This window comes from Panthera pardus, unplaced genomic scaffold, assembly GCF_024362965.1.
Source record: "Panthera pardus isolate Hobbes unplaced genomic scaffold, ASM2436296v1 HiC_scaffold_10, whole genome shotgun sequence".
Classification (NCBI taxonomy): domain Eukaryota; kingdom Metazoa; phylum Chordata; class Mammalia; order Carnivora; family Felidae; genus Panthera; species Panthera pardus.
In genome coordinates, this window is record NW_026526655.1 from 61,635,516 (window position 1) to 61,652,413 (window position 16,898).

General features: G+C 34.6%; 1 protein-coding gene across 3 annotated transcripts in view; it reads left to right on the plus strand.

Moving 5' to 3' along the window:
* The window catches only part of TLK1 (tousled like kinase 1), a 190,750-nt gene that overhangs the window by 116,138 nt on the left and 57,714 nt on the right, over positions 1-16,898 (plus strand). For all 3 annotated transcript variants that reach the window (XM_053907753.1, XM_019459364.2, XM_053907754.1), the window contains 2 exons: positions 11,410-11,485; positions 16,030-16,076. In XM_053907753.1, the coding sequence (XP_053763728.1) occupies positions 11,410-11,485; positions 16,030-16,076 (123 nt within the window). The remainder of the gene's footprint in view (positions 1-11,409; positions 11,486-16,029; positions 16,077-16,898) is intronic.

Consider the following 16,898-nt stretch of genomic DNA (forward strand, 5'->3'; position numbering starts at 1 on the left):
TTTATGAAAGTTCTGATTAGCTTTGTCATTTGAATTAAGTTTGTAGAAGTCTTGAAACTTAAATGAGATTTTTTTCTCATTCGAGTTGAAGTGATAGCATTAAAGATACTTTAAAACATTAATGGCTTGTTTTGTTCTTTTTTAAAAAGAATTTTCAAAGGACCACATTATGTGTGGTTTCTTATTTTCATATTTTGGAGGAAATAGAAGTTGACACTAGGGAATTAGACCTAAAGCTAACTTGAACCTGGCTTTAGCAGGGTATTATTTCCATTTCTAGAGCTAGGGATATTGTGTATTGAGTTCTTTAATAGGTTATTTTTAATGTAAAATCTCCTTTGTTGAAGACGGTATTTAAAAATTCCATGTGTAACTTATACATATGTATGAATTATTTAAAAGGGTTATCTTCTTATATTAGTTAACTGGCTAGATTAGGAGAGTGGTAAGAGTATTTCCTGTTTTTACTTTTTTTTATTCATACCCATCTCTACTTTTCGTATTTCTTTTTTGCCCTCTTAATAGTGTTTGGCTTAAATGTTTCTGCAGTGAATGCTTAGGTATCCTAGGTTGATTGGAAATTATGATTCTCTTTGAAAATATAGATAATATTGGCCTTAAATTTTATTTTATTATTTTAATATAATTTACTGACAACTTAGTGTCCATACAACACCCAGTGCTTATCCCAACAAGTGCCCTCCTCAGTGCCCATCACCCACTTTCCCCTCTCCCCTACCCCCCATCAACCCTCAGTTTGTTCTCAGTATCCAAGAGTCTCTTATGGTTTGCCTCCCTCCCTCTCTGTAACTTTTTTTTCCCCTTTCCCTCCCCCATGGTCTTCTGTTAAGTTTCTCAAAATCCACCTATGAGTGAAAACATATGGTATCTGTCTTTCTCTGACTTATTTCACTTAGCATAATACCTTCCATTTCCATCCATGTTGCTGCAAATACTGGCCTTAAATTTTGGGTTTTAGATTGAGTTAAAAAAAAAATCATTAAAGTTTTACTTGTCTATATATATTTTTTATAACCCAGAGAATTTTTTAATGTCTTAGTGTGAACACCTAGTAAGAAAGAAGAAAACTTGAAAAATGAATTTAGTTGTGTGTAGTTAAGTATCACTGAAAGTTATATTTTCATGCCCATTCCTCCCTTTGGTGAATTACCTTGTTTTTCACTTTATTCTGTTTAAATCTGTTAGCTCCTCAAGATTGTTAGGCACCTAGTTTAGTACCTTCATCAATTTTAAGAAATATTCTTTGTATCCTGCTGCCTACATTATTTTCTAAAATGTTTTAGTCTGATAAATAATTTTTGTGGTGTTCTACTTGATTGGGTTCCTCTGTCTTTTTTTGTCTTTGTGCTAGTAATATTTTGTCATTACTTCTTACTATGTTAGGAGGGCCAAACCAAAACCACTGTATATAACAGTGTTGCTATATACAGTATGTAATATGTATAATAACAATGTCATCTTGAAGGGGAGAGTACTCTGTGTGCATGCAAACTGGTGTATTTTATAACACTAATAAAGACATTTTCTCAGTAGAAGAGTAAGTTTGTTTTTTTTTCTTTCCCTTATAAGACTGATAATCATACTTCTAAATTACAAGATTTAAAGTTCCTGTGAAATTCATGGAATTTCTTTGTAAAATTTCCTTTTATTTAAAAAGAAAACTATATTTAATTATACTACTATCCATTAAAGGACATGCTTTTATAGGAGCTATATTCAGCTAAAAGTTAGTGTTTGACCCTAAAATATGTTATATGACAGGGTTCACAGCAAAGGAAGTGGATCTATCCAGTTGAATATATATGTCCTTGGTCTCCTGGAAGGAAAAGTTGAAATCAAATGTGGGTTTGATACTGTCACTGTGCCTCTTTTTCCATAAAGTTAGAGGACTGTATGTGTCGAAATCATCTGAGAAGCTTTTTCAGAGGAAGAGTATTCAGGCTCCCTGCTTGGAAATTCTTATATACTCTGTCTAGATAATCTTTCAGTTTCTTATAAATCATGAAATCTTGAAATAATGATTCTGTAACCCTTTTATTTTGGAAGCAAATAAACAGCTAGCTGTTAAATGTTTCCCTTTGTACAAGTGCATTTAGCGTCAGTGATTGGTTGTTCTTTGGACAAGAAAGTTCTAAGCTGATTGATGCAAATAAGATTGGAAGAGAAAAATGCCAAGTCATTCTAAGACTGAAGACATACTTTAAAGTGGAACCTGGCCTAGTGCTTGACCATAACATATGCTCAGTGAATATTTTTTGAATGAATAAACTTAACACCACTCTAGTTGTACCGTACTATACGGGTAGCTTTTGTGTCAACAACTACAGGTGGTTCTTACACATTCATCTCTTAACTTTATTGACATTTGGAGGTGGAGAATTCCTGGGCTAGGGGTAGGGTTGTCTTGTGCAATGCAGGTTGTTCATCAGCATCTCTGCCTAACATACTAGATCTCCGTAGCCCCTCTCTCCTCCTCCACAACTGCCCTCCCTTGTGGCAACCAAAAATATCTCCAGGTATTGCCAGAAATCCTCTCGTTGAGTACCACCCTATTAATGAAGGAGAGAGAATAGTTTTAGCATGTTACCTGTGGAGCTAGATTACAACTCTGTAAGTTTCGCATCTCCTAAGTAAGAAAACAGAAGTCCAGAGAGGTTAATTAATTTGCCCACAGATAGTAAGTGAACAGTCAACATTCTAGTACCTAAGTATCTGTTTTATTTCAAAGTGATACTCTCAACCACTGTGTGTACCCTCTCTCTGTATAACTAAGATAATGTATAACTCATGAGTTAGATAAATGATCCTAGCTAGTCTTTTGAAGAAAAAAAAAGGTATTCTTTTTTGGCAATATTTAGATTTAAAATGATTTATAATAACATCAGATTTGCCAGTCCATGGTATGCCTGGACTAAAAGCATTTCACAAATGTTTTTATCTGATAAATACTGCTTTTAGTCTGGATTTTAAGGGCAGTCAGCACAAGCTGACATTACTGAGAAATTCGGTTTCAGTGTGTTATACTGTAGTAGAGTTTTAAAAATATTAGATGTATTTTTATGTCAGCAGCACACAGTATTATGATTAATTCTCATTTTCTAAAATAAGTGAGTAACCATGACAACCCATTGGACTTATATCCTAATGAGTTTTCTGCTATAGCTATATGTCACAATTTTGGTCTTTAATTTTTAATAGAAGAATATATTAAGAATAATTTCTTAATTTTAGACAATTTCCAGTATGGAATATGCAGGTCTTATTATTATATACATAGATTATTGCTAATCCTGGATACATCGGCATCACTTTCGGAGCTCTTTAAAAGTGAGGATTCCTTTGGTCTCTCTCCAGAGATGGTTAAATTTGGAATGGGGACTTGAGCATGAGCTTAAATAAAAGCATTAAGTGGTTATGATGTATAGTAACATTGAAAATCAGGGCTAATGGTTGAATGATAGAATGATTTCTTTCTACAACAAACTCACTTTTTTGGGTTATAAATGTAGTATTGCTATAGAGAACAACAATGGAATACCACCTTTTTTTTTTTTTTTTTTTAACATATCAGGTAGACAGATATTTAACGATTGGTGGGCATTCTCACAGTGTTATTGAAAGTGTAGATTGGCATTGCCTCTGAAAATGCACTTTGGCAATATGTTTAAAATTATTAGTGTGCATATTCTGTGTCACAAAACTTACACGTAAAAGTGTCTATCCCAAAGAAATTGTTTAAGGATCTAGGGATTCACGTTCAAGGAAATGTCTGTAGGGCTATTATACAGGAGTATGTTACTCCATCATGAGTGTCACACCGGGAGAAAAGTTGTGAAATCACTGCTCTAAATTTTACTATTGTAAGCACTCTCAAAATGCCAACATTTCCAGAATAACTTATCTTGAAAATTTGCTTTTTCCTCCCACGGCATTTGCTCTGTATGGCTGTTTTATTCTGATTGTATGATTTGAAAACTTACAAGATCATATGAATAGGGGAGAAAGTCCAACTTTATTTTAATTTTTAGTCTATATTATTCAACAAATAAAGCCTTTAAAAGGAAAGCCAGAGAAGGGAAAATGCCAAGAAATAGTTATGCTATGTAAATTGTAAGAAAATGGGAGATAAAATTGCATTTCATCAATATTGAAGACTTGGTATGCTCCTTTAAACATATGTGAATGCAAATTAAAATGGGTCCAGATGATAGGATCTTAAAAAGTCAGACTGTGAGAATGGCGAGCTAAGGTAGTTTTTAAAAAATTGACAGTAAGATTGCTTTAGTATTATAGTTCTTTTAGGTGCTAATGCAGTTGTAGGTACTGTATATTTGTGAGCAAAGTAAAAATCTTCAGGCTTTTAAAAATGTTATGAGCTGGCACAGATTAAGTTACCTATAGAGAGCACACATTTTGGGGCGCCTGGGTGACTCAATCAGTTAAACGCCTGACTTCAGCTCAGATCATGATGTCATGGTTTCTGAGTTAAGCCTCACATCGTGCTCTGTGCTGACAGCTCAGAGCCTGGAGGCTGCTTCAGATTCAGTGTCTCCCTGTCTCTGCCCCTCCCCCGCTTGCACTCTGTCTCTGTCTCACTGTCTTTTTCTCTCTCTCTCAAAAATAAGTAAACATTAAAAAAAAAAAAAACACACATTTTAGTTGGTCAGTTACCCAAGTTTATCTTCTTGGCTCTCTACCATCTTTGATAGTACATATTATTAAATAATAAAGGCAGTACAGCAGAAAATAGGCTACACTCAAAATTGCTGACACGTTCATTGGAATAACTTCAGACAGCAAGGAAGTGCTTTTATTTCATGATAGGATCCCCAAAATGATGTATACATAAACTTTTTATACTAAATATTGAAATCAGTAGTATAACGTCGATCTTCTTTTAGGTGTCAAAGATTCAACCAAATATTTCCAGATAATAATATTAAAGTTTTGACTCTTGGGCAGAGTCAGACTGTGAATTTCAGGTCCTGCCAGCTCAAAATCATCCTTGTATTAGGATGTACATATTTCATGGTAGTTTTATCTAAATGTAAATTTGATGCAAAGCAGCAAGGAAATTTTTACAATAGAATTTTAGTTTTCTTATAGTGCATTATTCTAACCAATTTTTTATAGCAAAAAGTTGGAAGGAACAGTATCTTGTACATTTGATATTCTTGAATAGAACATCTATTTTACATTGACTATTTTTATAAAGCTCCAGATTTTCCTTTCTAGTTCAGTGCTGTTTTGATATATGCCATTAAAGTAACAGACTTCTCCAGCATTTTTCTGTCTTACATCTAGTTTAACAAATTTTGCCTAGAAATGTGGAATAAAATTGAACATTGATATTACCAGCTTCAGGCAAAAAGATTTGTCATGCCATTTGTTCAAAGTACAGTGACCTTAAATTTGATACCTAAGTAACTCTGTGAATCATTTGAATAGCCAGTGAGTTGTATTTTTGAAACCTATCTTAAGCTAAATGAATTGATTGGAAAACATTCATTCTGACAAGTCTAAGGATTGAATATTCGGTTATAGATATTATTTAATAATAGAGTAACTTTTCTTTCTGATGTAAAGTATTTTCTCATTTAACAGGAAAATACTAAATATATCTGTGTCGGTTAACTGTAGTAATTTTATTAGAGATGATGATACCTGATTTTTTGTTGTTGTCTAGTCAGGGCTGATGAGTTCTGCTTAAGGTAGAGGCGAAGAATAAATTTTAATATCCACTCTTCTTTTGTTGATGTTATAATGGTATCTTTTCACATAATGTTAAAATTTCCTGTAATGCATTTGTGCCAATAATTTTAAATATCTCTAGTTGGAGGCTGATAGAGGTGGTTATCTGTTTTCACGACACAATCCATACTGATATATCTGCCTCCTTCTGTGACAGTGTTAAGATTCTGGTTTTCTTATATTTTGTCTTAATTGCATTGAAGAAACACACATGTATTTTTATCTTAAAAATACGTCAAGGAGCCAGATAAAACAAGATCCCGTAGTAGATATGAAAACCTTTTTTTAATAATCACTGGCTTAAATTCCAAGTAAAATGGAAGCATTAGTTCAATTATGTCACAATCACCTCTTAAATCCTTTAGATTTGTCTTTGTTTTTTGAACATACTTTCAACTGCTAGGAAGTACTGTGTTAAATTCTCACTAATATCTTAGAACATTTAAATGCCAGAGTAATCATTCAGGTTTTGGTATGATTACAAATTAGCATTTATGAAGCTAAACTGATTTTTTAAATAGTACCAGTCTCTCCTTTCATCATTTTCTCCTAACCACTGTTCTGTTGTATGTGATAATTCTTTGACTTTTTATAATTGCTGTAATCTTTCCATCTTTGCTCTAAAGCAAAATGATGATATTTTGCCTTCTATATTTATTTTGCCTTTGTTATTGTGGTCAAGTGTAATGCAACAATTGAGAAAAAACAGAGAAGAAAAGAATGGAATAACAGCCTCCACGAGAGCAATAGCAAGCTTGGAATTATTTTATATAAAATGCTTGATATGAGCAAATTTTATGCCTTGTGCAAATACAAAGCTGGCGTGGTTGATGTCCCTTGGATTTTCTTGGAAATCACTGGTCAAGATTGATGGTTTTTCAAATCTTTTTTAAGCCATAGAACTCTGTCTTCAAAGTGAGTCAAATATAGAATTTCGAGTGTTAAAATAAGAAATGCAGTGTTTGCAAGCATAGAAGTGGAGGTGGGATAGGATGTGTCTCTGATAAGCTGGAGCCTTAGCTCAGCCACCTGCTTCTTTCTTCCCTTCTCTCTCCTCTTTAACTAAACTTTTGAGGCACAACCTCCTTTCTCTTAAGGTATCTCTGGAGTACTGTTTGAAAAATTGCAGATAGCATTCTGAATTTTTCTTCACTGATGAGCCATTTTAGACATTAAATATTTGCCAAGTTTCCACATATCCTAAATTTCCACGTTTCTAAATTCCCAAATAAATCCATATAGAAATGAGTGACTCAGGAGAATTGGCAGCAGTAGCCTTCACTGAGAATTTTTGTTTTGTTTAATATAAGTGTTATTGAGATTATTTAAATTTAAAACCACATAACTAATGCACGTTGTCCTGAAGGTTAGTGATACAACACTTAGGGCCTAGACTGCCAGTTCTGTGGCTTGTAATTGAGAACAGAGTTGAATGGGACCTTAGAGAGGAAACCACTTATTTTGCAAGCAAGCCCTACAAGTTACTTGTAAGCTGTAAGGGCAGAATCTGCTAATCATTTAACAGGTGGCACATGATTGAACTTTAGAAATATGAAAGTACACGGATATTTGTAATAATAGGATAGCTACTCAGATAAGAAAATTTATTGGGTACTTACTGACATTTATAGAGTATGTATCTGTTCCAGATGCTGTATCAAGTGTGTTTCTGATATGTTTTTCATTTAATCCCCACAATCCTATACCTGTATTATCACATTTAAAATTGATGGGAATAGGGTGCCTGGCTGCCTCAGTCAGTAGAGCATGTGACTCTTGATCCCAGCGTCCTGAGTTTAAGCCTCACATTGGGCATAGAGATTATGTAAAAAAAAATTGATGAGAAAATCTGAGTCGGGTTAATAAGTAACATGCTAAGAGTTATGGTAAATAATGGATCCAGAGTTTGATTCTTAGTCCCAGTCTTTTTCTTCAGAGAGCCATGGTACTTGCTCTTTAGAAAATTACAGTTCATTTGGGCTGACAGAACAAGCCTAAAATAATCTGGGGTGAGAGTGAGGAATGAGGTGGTCATACTACAGCATCGGTGAAAAAAGATTAAGGTTCATAGGAAGGGACAAAATGGTGTGTTTGTAATGGAAACATTTACTTTATAGGCAAATTTAGTTATATCTAGGTTTTCCTTTCTCATTTTTTATTTTGCTTAACTTTTCAATTTTTTATTACCTATTTCCAACTTCTTACCCCACATTAGTCATGTTAGTCTTAAAATTAATTTTAGTTCCTTAGTTCTTTAGTCATCCTTTTTCCCCCCTTCTTCCTCAAATTCTTTTCTGGTGTAAACAAGGTAAACCCGTTCCGTGTGTGTGTGTGTGTGTGTGTGTGTGTGTGTGTGTGTGTGTGTGTTTTAACTGTAATAATTATTCATTTGGGTTTTTTTTTAAGTTTATTTATTTATGTAAATTTTTATGTTTATTTTTTATTTTTTGAGAGAGAGACAGACCATGAATGGGAGAGGGCAGAGAGAGAGGGAGACACAGAATCAGAAGCAGGCTCCAGGCTCTGAGCTGTCAGCATAGAGCCGTATTCAAATCAGGGCTCCATCTCACAAACCATGGGATCAAGACTCAGATACTCAATGGACTGAGCCACCCAGGTGTCCCATCATTCATTGTTAACAGTTTTTAACAAAATGACATTTCCCTCAAAGGACTGTCCCACTTTTCCATTCCATCAAACTTAAAATTTAGGTACGGAAATGTTGCCTCAGAGAAAAGAAGTTTTTCCTAAGTAACCTGTAGGTCTTTAAAAAAAAAAAAAAAAAAAAAAAAAAAGACCTACAGTATCTTCAAGTATATATCTAGTGAAGTGTTTAATAAATGATATTCCAAATAAGTTTGAGAATTTCTATATACACTGTAACTTTCCATCCCAGTCCCTTTTTGGAAATAACCAGTGAATGTTAGCATTTTAATGGTTCCTAGAAGCTTTGTGGTAAATAAATCTAACTTTGTTTACCCCAGTTGAACCACCCCACGGTCTTCTGCATTTAAAATGTAGCCTCTCATCTAACTGATCCAGTGTTTCCTGCAATGTATTTTAGAAAATAATGTGGAACCATTTAGATAGACAGTGTTTCCAGTATAACTTTTAGAATTGTATAATTCTGTGTGGATTCTTTGTTGTTTATCAGAAGTTAGCTAGTCAAGACTTAAAATGGAATTCAGATGGGATCCTGTCATGCTTAAAAATTAGTATAACATTGGGGTGCCTGGGTGGCTCAGTTGGTTGAGCATCCGACTTCGCGTTGGGTCATGATCTCACAGTTCATGAGTTTGAGCCCCACATTGGGCTCTGTGTTGACAACTCAGAGCCTGGAGCCTGCTTTGGATTCTGTGTTTCCCCCCACTCATGCCGTGTGTGTGTGTGTGTGTGTGTGTGTGTGTGTGTGTCTCAAAAATTAATAAACATTAAAAAAAATTAGTGTAACGTTAAACTTGTGAAAAACCGTATATTCTTGATTTTAAATTACATTTTTTACATAGATTAAGTTGGGAAGGATATGAATAAATATTACTTGCGAATCAGTTCTTTTTTTGTTTAAGATAGATTTTAGGGTTGTTTATAAAAATGTTAACCTAGAATTTTTAATTTAGTGTTATTTTGAAGCAAATAGAAGATTGGTTATTGTTTGTCTGAGTTTGATAACTAAACTCTGAACTACTTACCCTAAATTGTTGGTACATCAGTCTCCCTTCTGAGTAGATTGCAAGTTAGAGTGGATTTCTTTAAGATATCTGGTTTGTGTTGTGAAAACATATAGGCAGTTTATTGATAGACATAATGAATTTTATTTGCAAACTTGATAAAATTTTGAAGTTTTTTTGTATAGTTGATTCATTCAGTTCTGGATATAGGGCAGGTAACATGTCACATAGAGAAAAAAAGACCATTCCGGCCTTGAAAGTACAGAGTTGAATTTGATTTCCATCCTGGTTACCTTGAATAAGTTATTTAATATTCATGTATTTATCAAGTGATAACTGTATGCAGGAATGGGAGAATGGGAAGGTGAGGTGGGAAGATGGTGTCACTCCTGTTTTAAAGAATTCAGATTCTAAACATTCACTTCATCCTCTCAGAATCTGTTATCTTGTTGATAAAAATGAGGGTAAGAAAACTTAAAATCTCCATGATAATACTGAAGAGGAATCATAGATGTTCAACATGAGTTAGGTTATGTGTTGTCATTCATACTGTTTAATCATAGACTATTCATAAAACAAAATATGGAATATGTTCCTTCCTTGTTTGGGGACTACATTGCCTTTAGAGATTTATTTTAAGTTGCCTCGATGTTTCATTCATTCAAACATTCTTTGTTCTGGCACCAGACGTACTTGCCAAGCTTCTAGAATTTGAGGGCCTTGTGCCATTGCCTTGTGCTTTTGCTCTTAGTTTTAATCTTTAAGCACAACAACAGTCTGTCAACACTCCATGAAAATTACTTGTCATTTTAGCCTGATGAAAATACTAATTTGGGAATAAGCCATCTTCCAGGGTGGGGTGTCTGCAGACTTTTTCTGTAAAGGGCCAGATATTTTAGGCTCTGTAGACCATAGAGTCTCTGTAGGAACTAACTCTGCTGTTGTAGTCTGAAAGCAACCATAGTACATAAATGAATGAGTGTGGCTGTGTTCCAATAAAACTTTATTTATGGACACTCAAGTTTGAATTTCTTAAAATTTTCTTATCATAGTATTTTAATTATTAAATTTTTGGTTATTTAAAAAAGTAAAAGTTAGGCTTAGGTTGGGCCTTACAAAAACAGGTGGCTGGCCAGATTTGGCCAGTGGGTTGTAGTTTGCTGTCCCCTAATTTAGGGCACAGTCTACAAATTTGCTCTAATTGTTGTTACATAATAATTGTTAAACATTTAGGTGAATGGTCCTTTTTAGTAGGGATTGTATATATATCAGAGTTTAAGTTTGCTCTTTTCTTTTTCATCCAAGTTTACTTTTATAGACTAAATATGTGTGAATAATAGAAAGCTAATAGGAAAAACATAAGTTTTTATTCTTTATTTTTGTTGTTTTTTACCCAATCCAGTTAAGAATGTGAAGAACTTTCATTTTTCTTTAAAGATGTTAAAGAACAGCCTTTAAAAAGGCTAATTACGGGGCGCCTGGGTGGCGCAGTCGGTTAAGCGTCCGACTTCAGCCAGGTCACGATCTCGCGGTCTGTGAGTTCGAGCCCCGCGTCAGGCTCTGGGCTGATGGCTCGGAGCCTGGAGCCTGTTTCCGATTCTGTGTCTCCCTCTCTCTCTGCCCCTCCCCCGTTCATGCTCTGTCTCTCTCTGTCCCAAAAATAAATTAAAAAACGTTGAAAAAAAAAAAAAAGGCTAATTACTCTCAGATTTTCACCCACCTCAAATCAGATTCTGTAAATGTGAATTTCACGTAATGTGTGTAAGTCTTCTGTACTTTGAATTTTAAAAGCTTACACAGAAAATTTTATCTTTTAATAAATTGTGTAAAAGTAACTATTCATTTATATCACATGAACACTATTGAACAAAACCGTTTTTATTTTGAAAATGAAAATAATTTGTATAGTGACTAATAATTTTGTATGTAAAAAGTATATTTTTAAATTCTGTTAACTTGCTTTCTGTAGACACCAGAAAAGAAACAATCGGAATCATCTAGAGGAAGAAAGAGAAAATCAGAAAACCAGAATGAAAGTAGTCAGGGTAAGTGAAACAAAATCTCCTTTCAGAGCCAAATGACCATTTACAATTAATTATTCTGATTTTTTAATCAGTAGTTTAACTGTACAAGTAATACTATGTTTTTGTAATTTCTATAGCTATTATGTAACTTATGCATTACTAATAGTTTAGAAATGTACTTCTATAAGAAATAATAATATAAAATTGGAATCTTCCGTGTAGCACAGATAGTTAGTGTATGGTTACTATTTTTAGGCTTTTTGACATTTCCCTTATTTTTTTTATTTGAGAATTAAAAAGGCAAGTATCATGTCCAAACCTTATCTTATCCCTTTCATTTTTCTTTCTTTATCTGAATTATGGTATTGAAGTGGCTTCTTGTCTTCGGATAAGAACATTAGATGTCACTTTAAAGTGCAAGTACCCAAAGCTTGCTTTGGTTATTAAAGACTTTATATAAAGACTTTTATTAAAGCACCAACTTTTTCTTTCCAAACCTGTTTGTTCTTCATTCTTTGTTGCACACCTACCCTTTGTGATATAGGCTAAGAAGATGGTTTTCATTAGACTACACAACTCTTGTAATGGGCAACAAAATAGTTATTGTCCTTTAATTTGGCTACTCAAATACAATAAATTGGTTCTTCAATCACATGTAATGACTTTATACATATATTACATGTTTTAGAGCCACTTACTTTAGCTGTAAAGACTTAAGGCCGCGAACATGTGGTATCCTAGTATTTACATGTGGCACTGGCGTCAAGAAATGTACTTGAAGCAACTGTCTGTGTGGAAGGAAGGAGTTAAACCACTCTAGCATCTTTCTGTAGACGTGTGGTACTTTGTATCTCAGTCTGCTCTGAGCTTGTTTTTGGTCTTGGTGTAGTTCCACCAGCTTGTGATTAGTGGACTTGGGAGTTTGATTTAGTGTAAAGATACATTAGTTATGATAGTTTCAATTCTAGTTTTAAAAACTCACTTAAAAGCAGGTCCCAAATTAGAGTGGGACTTCTGGGGTGGTTGATCCAACCCAGATCCTATGTTTTTAAGAATCCATGTTTATTTCTTTGTGGTCTGCTATCCACAGAATTGTCTGGTTTCCTTACGGTTTTAGAATGGTTGCCGATTTTGATTGGATTTACTTGCTTCAGCTTTCACACTTGTATTTGCTTTAGAGAGAGTTGGCTTTCTATGTTTTTCCCCTTTCTTTGAACGTTAGCTTCTTCAAGTCCTGAGCAAACTTCTCTTATAATCTGGTCAGCCAGAATTGGATCATGAGTCCATTCCAAACCCAGTTATGTCCATAGACATACTATTGCCCTTACAAAAATCAGGTCCATCTCTGAAATTGAAAGTGGGTAAAATTCCTTTTAGAAATGAAGGCTTTGTGGAGAGGGGACGATACCTGAACAAAATTGGATTTCTGATCAGTAGGGGGTGGAAATTAGGATGGAGGCCAGACAGGAGTCAGCTTCTTCTGAAATTACATGTGCTATGTAGGGGAGGGAATGTTAACAGAGCAAAATTTGTGTTCAGTTAGGGAAAAAGGATTAGGGAAATAGCTTCTGGATAGATAACCAAAAATGTCTCTGTCTTCATCAAAGGATAGCACCTTCAGAATCTGCAGGAAAGTTGTTATAGGCAGAAGGAAAATTCCTTGGGTTATACAGGCATACCTTAGAGATACTTCAGGTTCGGTTCTAGACCATCACAATAAAGCAAATATCACAGTAAACAAGTTAAATGAATTTTTTGGATTCTCAGGGTATATAAAAGTATATTTATACTATACCATAGTCTATTAAGTATGCAATAGCATTATGTCTAAAAACCATCATGCATTTCTTAATTTAAAAATATTGCTAAAAAATGCGTCATCTGAGCTTTCAGTGAGTTGTAATCACTGATAACAGTGATTATTTGCCATAACAAATATAATAATAATGAAAAAGCTTGAAATATTGCAAGAATTACCAAAGTATGACACAGAGACATAAAGTGAACAAATGCTATCTATTGGAAAAACAGTGCCTATAGACTTGCTCAGTGCAAGGTTGCCATAGACCCTTCAATTTGTGTTTAAACACACACACACACACACACACACACACACACACACACACAAGCACAGTATCAGTGAAGCGCAATAAACAAGGTATGCCTGTAAAACCTTTTACATTCCTTTCCGACCTCTAAAATCTGTATAAAACTATTGTTCAAACTTTCTAGGTAGCGTTTATACTTGTGAGTACTTAGTTTTTCTTGTTAAACAAAAGAATTTAAGGTTGTTAGGTCACGTGGGTGGCTCAGTCAGTTGAGCATTTGACTTCAGCTCAGGTCATGATCTCACGGTTTGTTGAGTTTGAGTCCCACAGCGGACTCTCTGCTGTCAGCTTAGAGCCCGCTTCGGATCCTCTGTCCCCCTCTCTCTCTGCTCCTCTCCAGTGCTTGCTCTCTCTCTCTCAAAAATAAATACACATTAAAAAAATAAAAAAGAATTTAAGGCTGCTGAACTTTAAAATCTTATTGATTGATTGATTGATTGATTTGTTTATGAGGGAGAGAGGGAAAAAAGAGAGAGAGAGGGAAAGAGAGAGAGAGAGAGAGAGAGAGAGATCAAGCCAGGGAGAGGGAAGAAGGAAAGAGAGAATCTTAAGCAGATTCTATGCTTAGTGTGGAGCCTGATGCAGGGCTTGATCTCATGACCCTGGGATCACGACCTGAGCCAAAATCATGAGTTGAATGCTCAACTGACTGAGCCACCCAGGCACACCTTAAATGTAACCTTTGTTCATCTCAGTAGTGCCTGGCACATAGTAACCACTTCAAATATTTGTTATATAAATAAAATAAATGAATAAATTAATATAAGTCAGTGTTAAATTGATAAATGTGTGTGTTTATATTATCTGAAGCTTTTGACTTCATGGTGTCATCAGGTTTTATTTGTATTGAAGAAATCCTGTATTCTGTATACTTCCAATGAAGGGTGGGTGCCTCTTATCCAAAAAAGTATCTTTAAACACAGTATTTCTTAGCACCTTCTTAATTCAATATTTTTTTTTATTTCAAGTTTTTATTTAAATTCTAATTAGTTAACATATATATTAAAATTGATTTCAGGTGTCGAATTTAGTGATTCGTCACTTACGTATAACAGCCCAGTACTCTTCACAAGTGCCCTCCTTAATCCCCATCACCCATTTAGCCTATCCCCTGCCCTTAATTCAGGATTTATAAAATTGATTCTTTTTAGAGCAAAACTTTTAATCAAAGAACTGTGATATGTAATGATTTGGACCACTTTATCAATATGGTCATAAGAGCAATATTTAAAATCTAGTTTATTAAAAAACATCCTCTGGGGGCACCTGGCTGGCTCAGTTGATTAAGGGTCCAACTCTTGATTTCAGCTCTTGATCTCATGGTTGGTGAGATCAAGCCCCACATCAGGCTCTGCACTGGCAGCATGGAACCAGCTTTGGATTTTCAGCCCCCCTCTCTTTCTCTCCACCACGCCCCTGCATATGTGCACGCTCTTTCTCTCTCTCTCAAAATAAACTTAAAGAAAAACACACAGGAGTGCCTGGGGTGGCTCAGTTATTTAAGCATCTGACTCTTGGTTTTGGCTTAGTCATGATCTCATGTGTTGTGAGATTGAGCTCCGCATCTGGCATTGCACTGACAATGCAGAGCCTGCTTGAGATTTTCTCTCTCCCTGTCTTGCTGCCCCTTCTCTGCTTGTGTGCAAACACACTCTTTCTCTCTCTCTCTCTCTGAAAATAAATAAACTTAAAAAAAAAAAAGAAGAAGAAGAACATCCTGTTGATTTGATTTGGGGATACTTTTTTTTTTTTTTTCAAGTTTATTTTGTTTATTGAGAGAGACAGAGGGTGTGTGAGCAGGCAGAGAGAGAATCTCAAGCAGGCTCCACACTGACAGTGGGAAGTCCGATGCGGGCTTGAACCAGTGAACTGTGAGATCATGACCTTAGCCGAAATCAAGAGCTGGATGTTTAACCGACTGAACCACCCACCCACCCCGGGAATACTTTTTTTAGAAAATCCAAACTTTTACAAAATAACGTTCATATTAAAGCTTATTATTGTCAGTTTGTTATGGTTTTGTGTTAACCAAAGCTTTTATATTATTTACAGGTATGAATTGGTTTGTTAGTTATACAGTTGCTACTTGTTTTTTTTTTAATTCATTGATTTGCTTTTATGAAATTAGCAGTCATTAAGCAATATGAATAATGTAGTTTTAAAAACAAAATCCTTTAATGTCATTTATATATGTGGTTCTCCAGTAATTGGGACTTTAAAAATTGACGTGTTTCTATTGAAATGTCATTTGATTTTTGGATTTCTGAAGTTGGCATCTTACCCTCTGAGGATTCTTAATATAATTCTTTCAATGTCTATCACTACCCATGTTCTTTTTATTAAGCAGATGATTTTTATGTGTATTAGCAAAATCAAGTTTGACACATTCTTTTTCTGATATAGTATGGTAGGTAGTCATGACCAGATCTGTAACAGTTTTTTACTTTTATATTCTAGGAAAAAGTATTGGGGGGCGTGGCCACAAAATTAGCGACTATTTTGAAGTAAGTTTATTGACAAATACCTCCAGTTCTTAATATTATTTTGGTATGGGCTGAAATAATTTCTTTGAAGTACGAGGTCAACTTTTGATTATCTACGTGATTAGAGCAGAGTGTCAGTACTATGTAATGTCCTGTCTTCCTAGGAACATTAAAATTTACTTTTATATTCGTATATTATTGTTGTAATTTTCAAAGTACTTCCTCACATACTTGCTTTTAAAGCCCAGGAGATAGGCACAGGAGATATTAGGGTTTCTATATTACAGATGAGGAAACTGAGGACCAGACATGTAAAGTAGCCTATTTAACATCAAATTCTAAATGGAAGTGCAAAGAGAGAACTTGAATAACCTCTAGTTTAGAATTGTTTCTGCTGTCAGTGCAGCCTTTATGGCACCATAGCAACATTTGAGCCCTGTAGATGGAAGTTAAATAATAGAAATGTGAATCTAAGAGCCCCTGAAAATAATAAATGTGATAAATTTAGATTCTTACCCAATTTAGAATATTACCTTATTCTTCTACACAGAAATACTTTTGGCTACCAGTTTTACATTACAGTACATTAATATGATTGTTAAAACACAAACATGATCTACTCAGTTGAAAAATACTTATATTTACTTGAGTGTGAGAGCAGAATTTGCCAGTTAGGGGAAGGGCTGCATTAAAAGCTTTTTTTTTTTTTTTAAACCATCCATTGTGTTTCTTAATTGGATTTACAGAATCTAAGGTAAAACTATTGCTGACCACGGTCTTGTATTGCTAACCTAGTGCTCTTTAGTTAAGGTCAGTCCCTCAGTGTTAATAAGAATCTTTGGC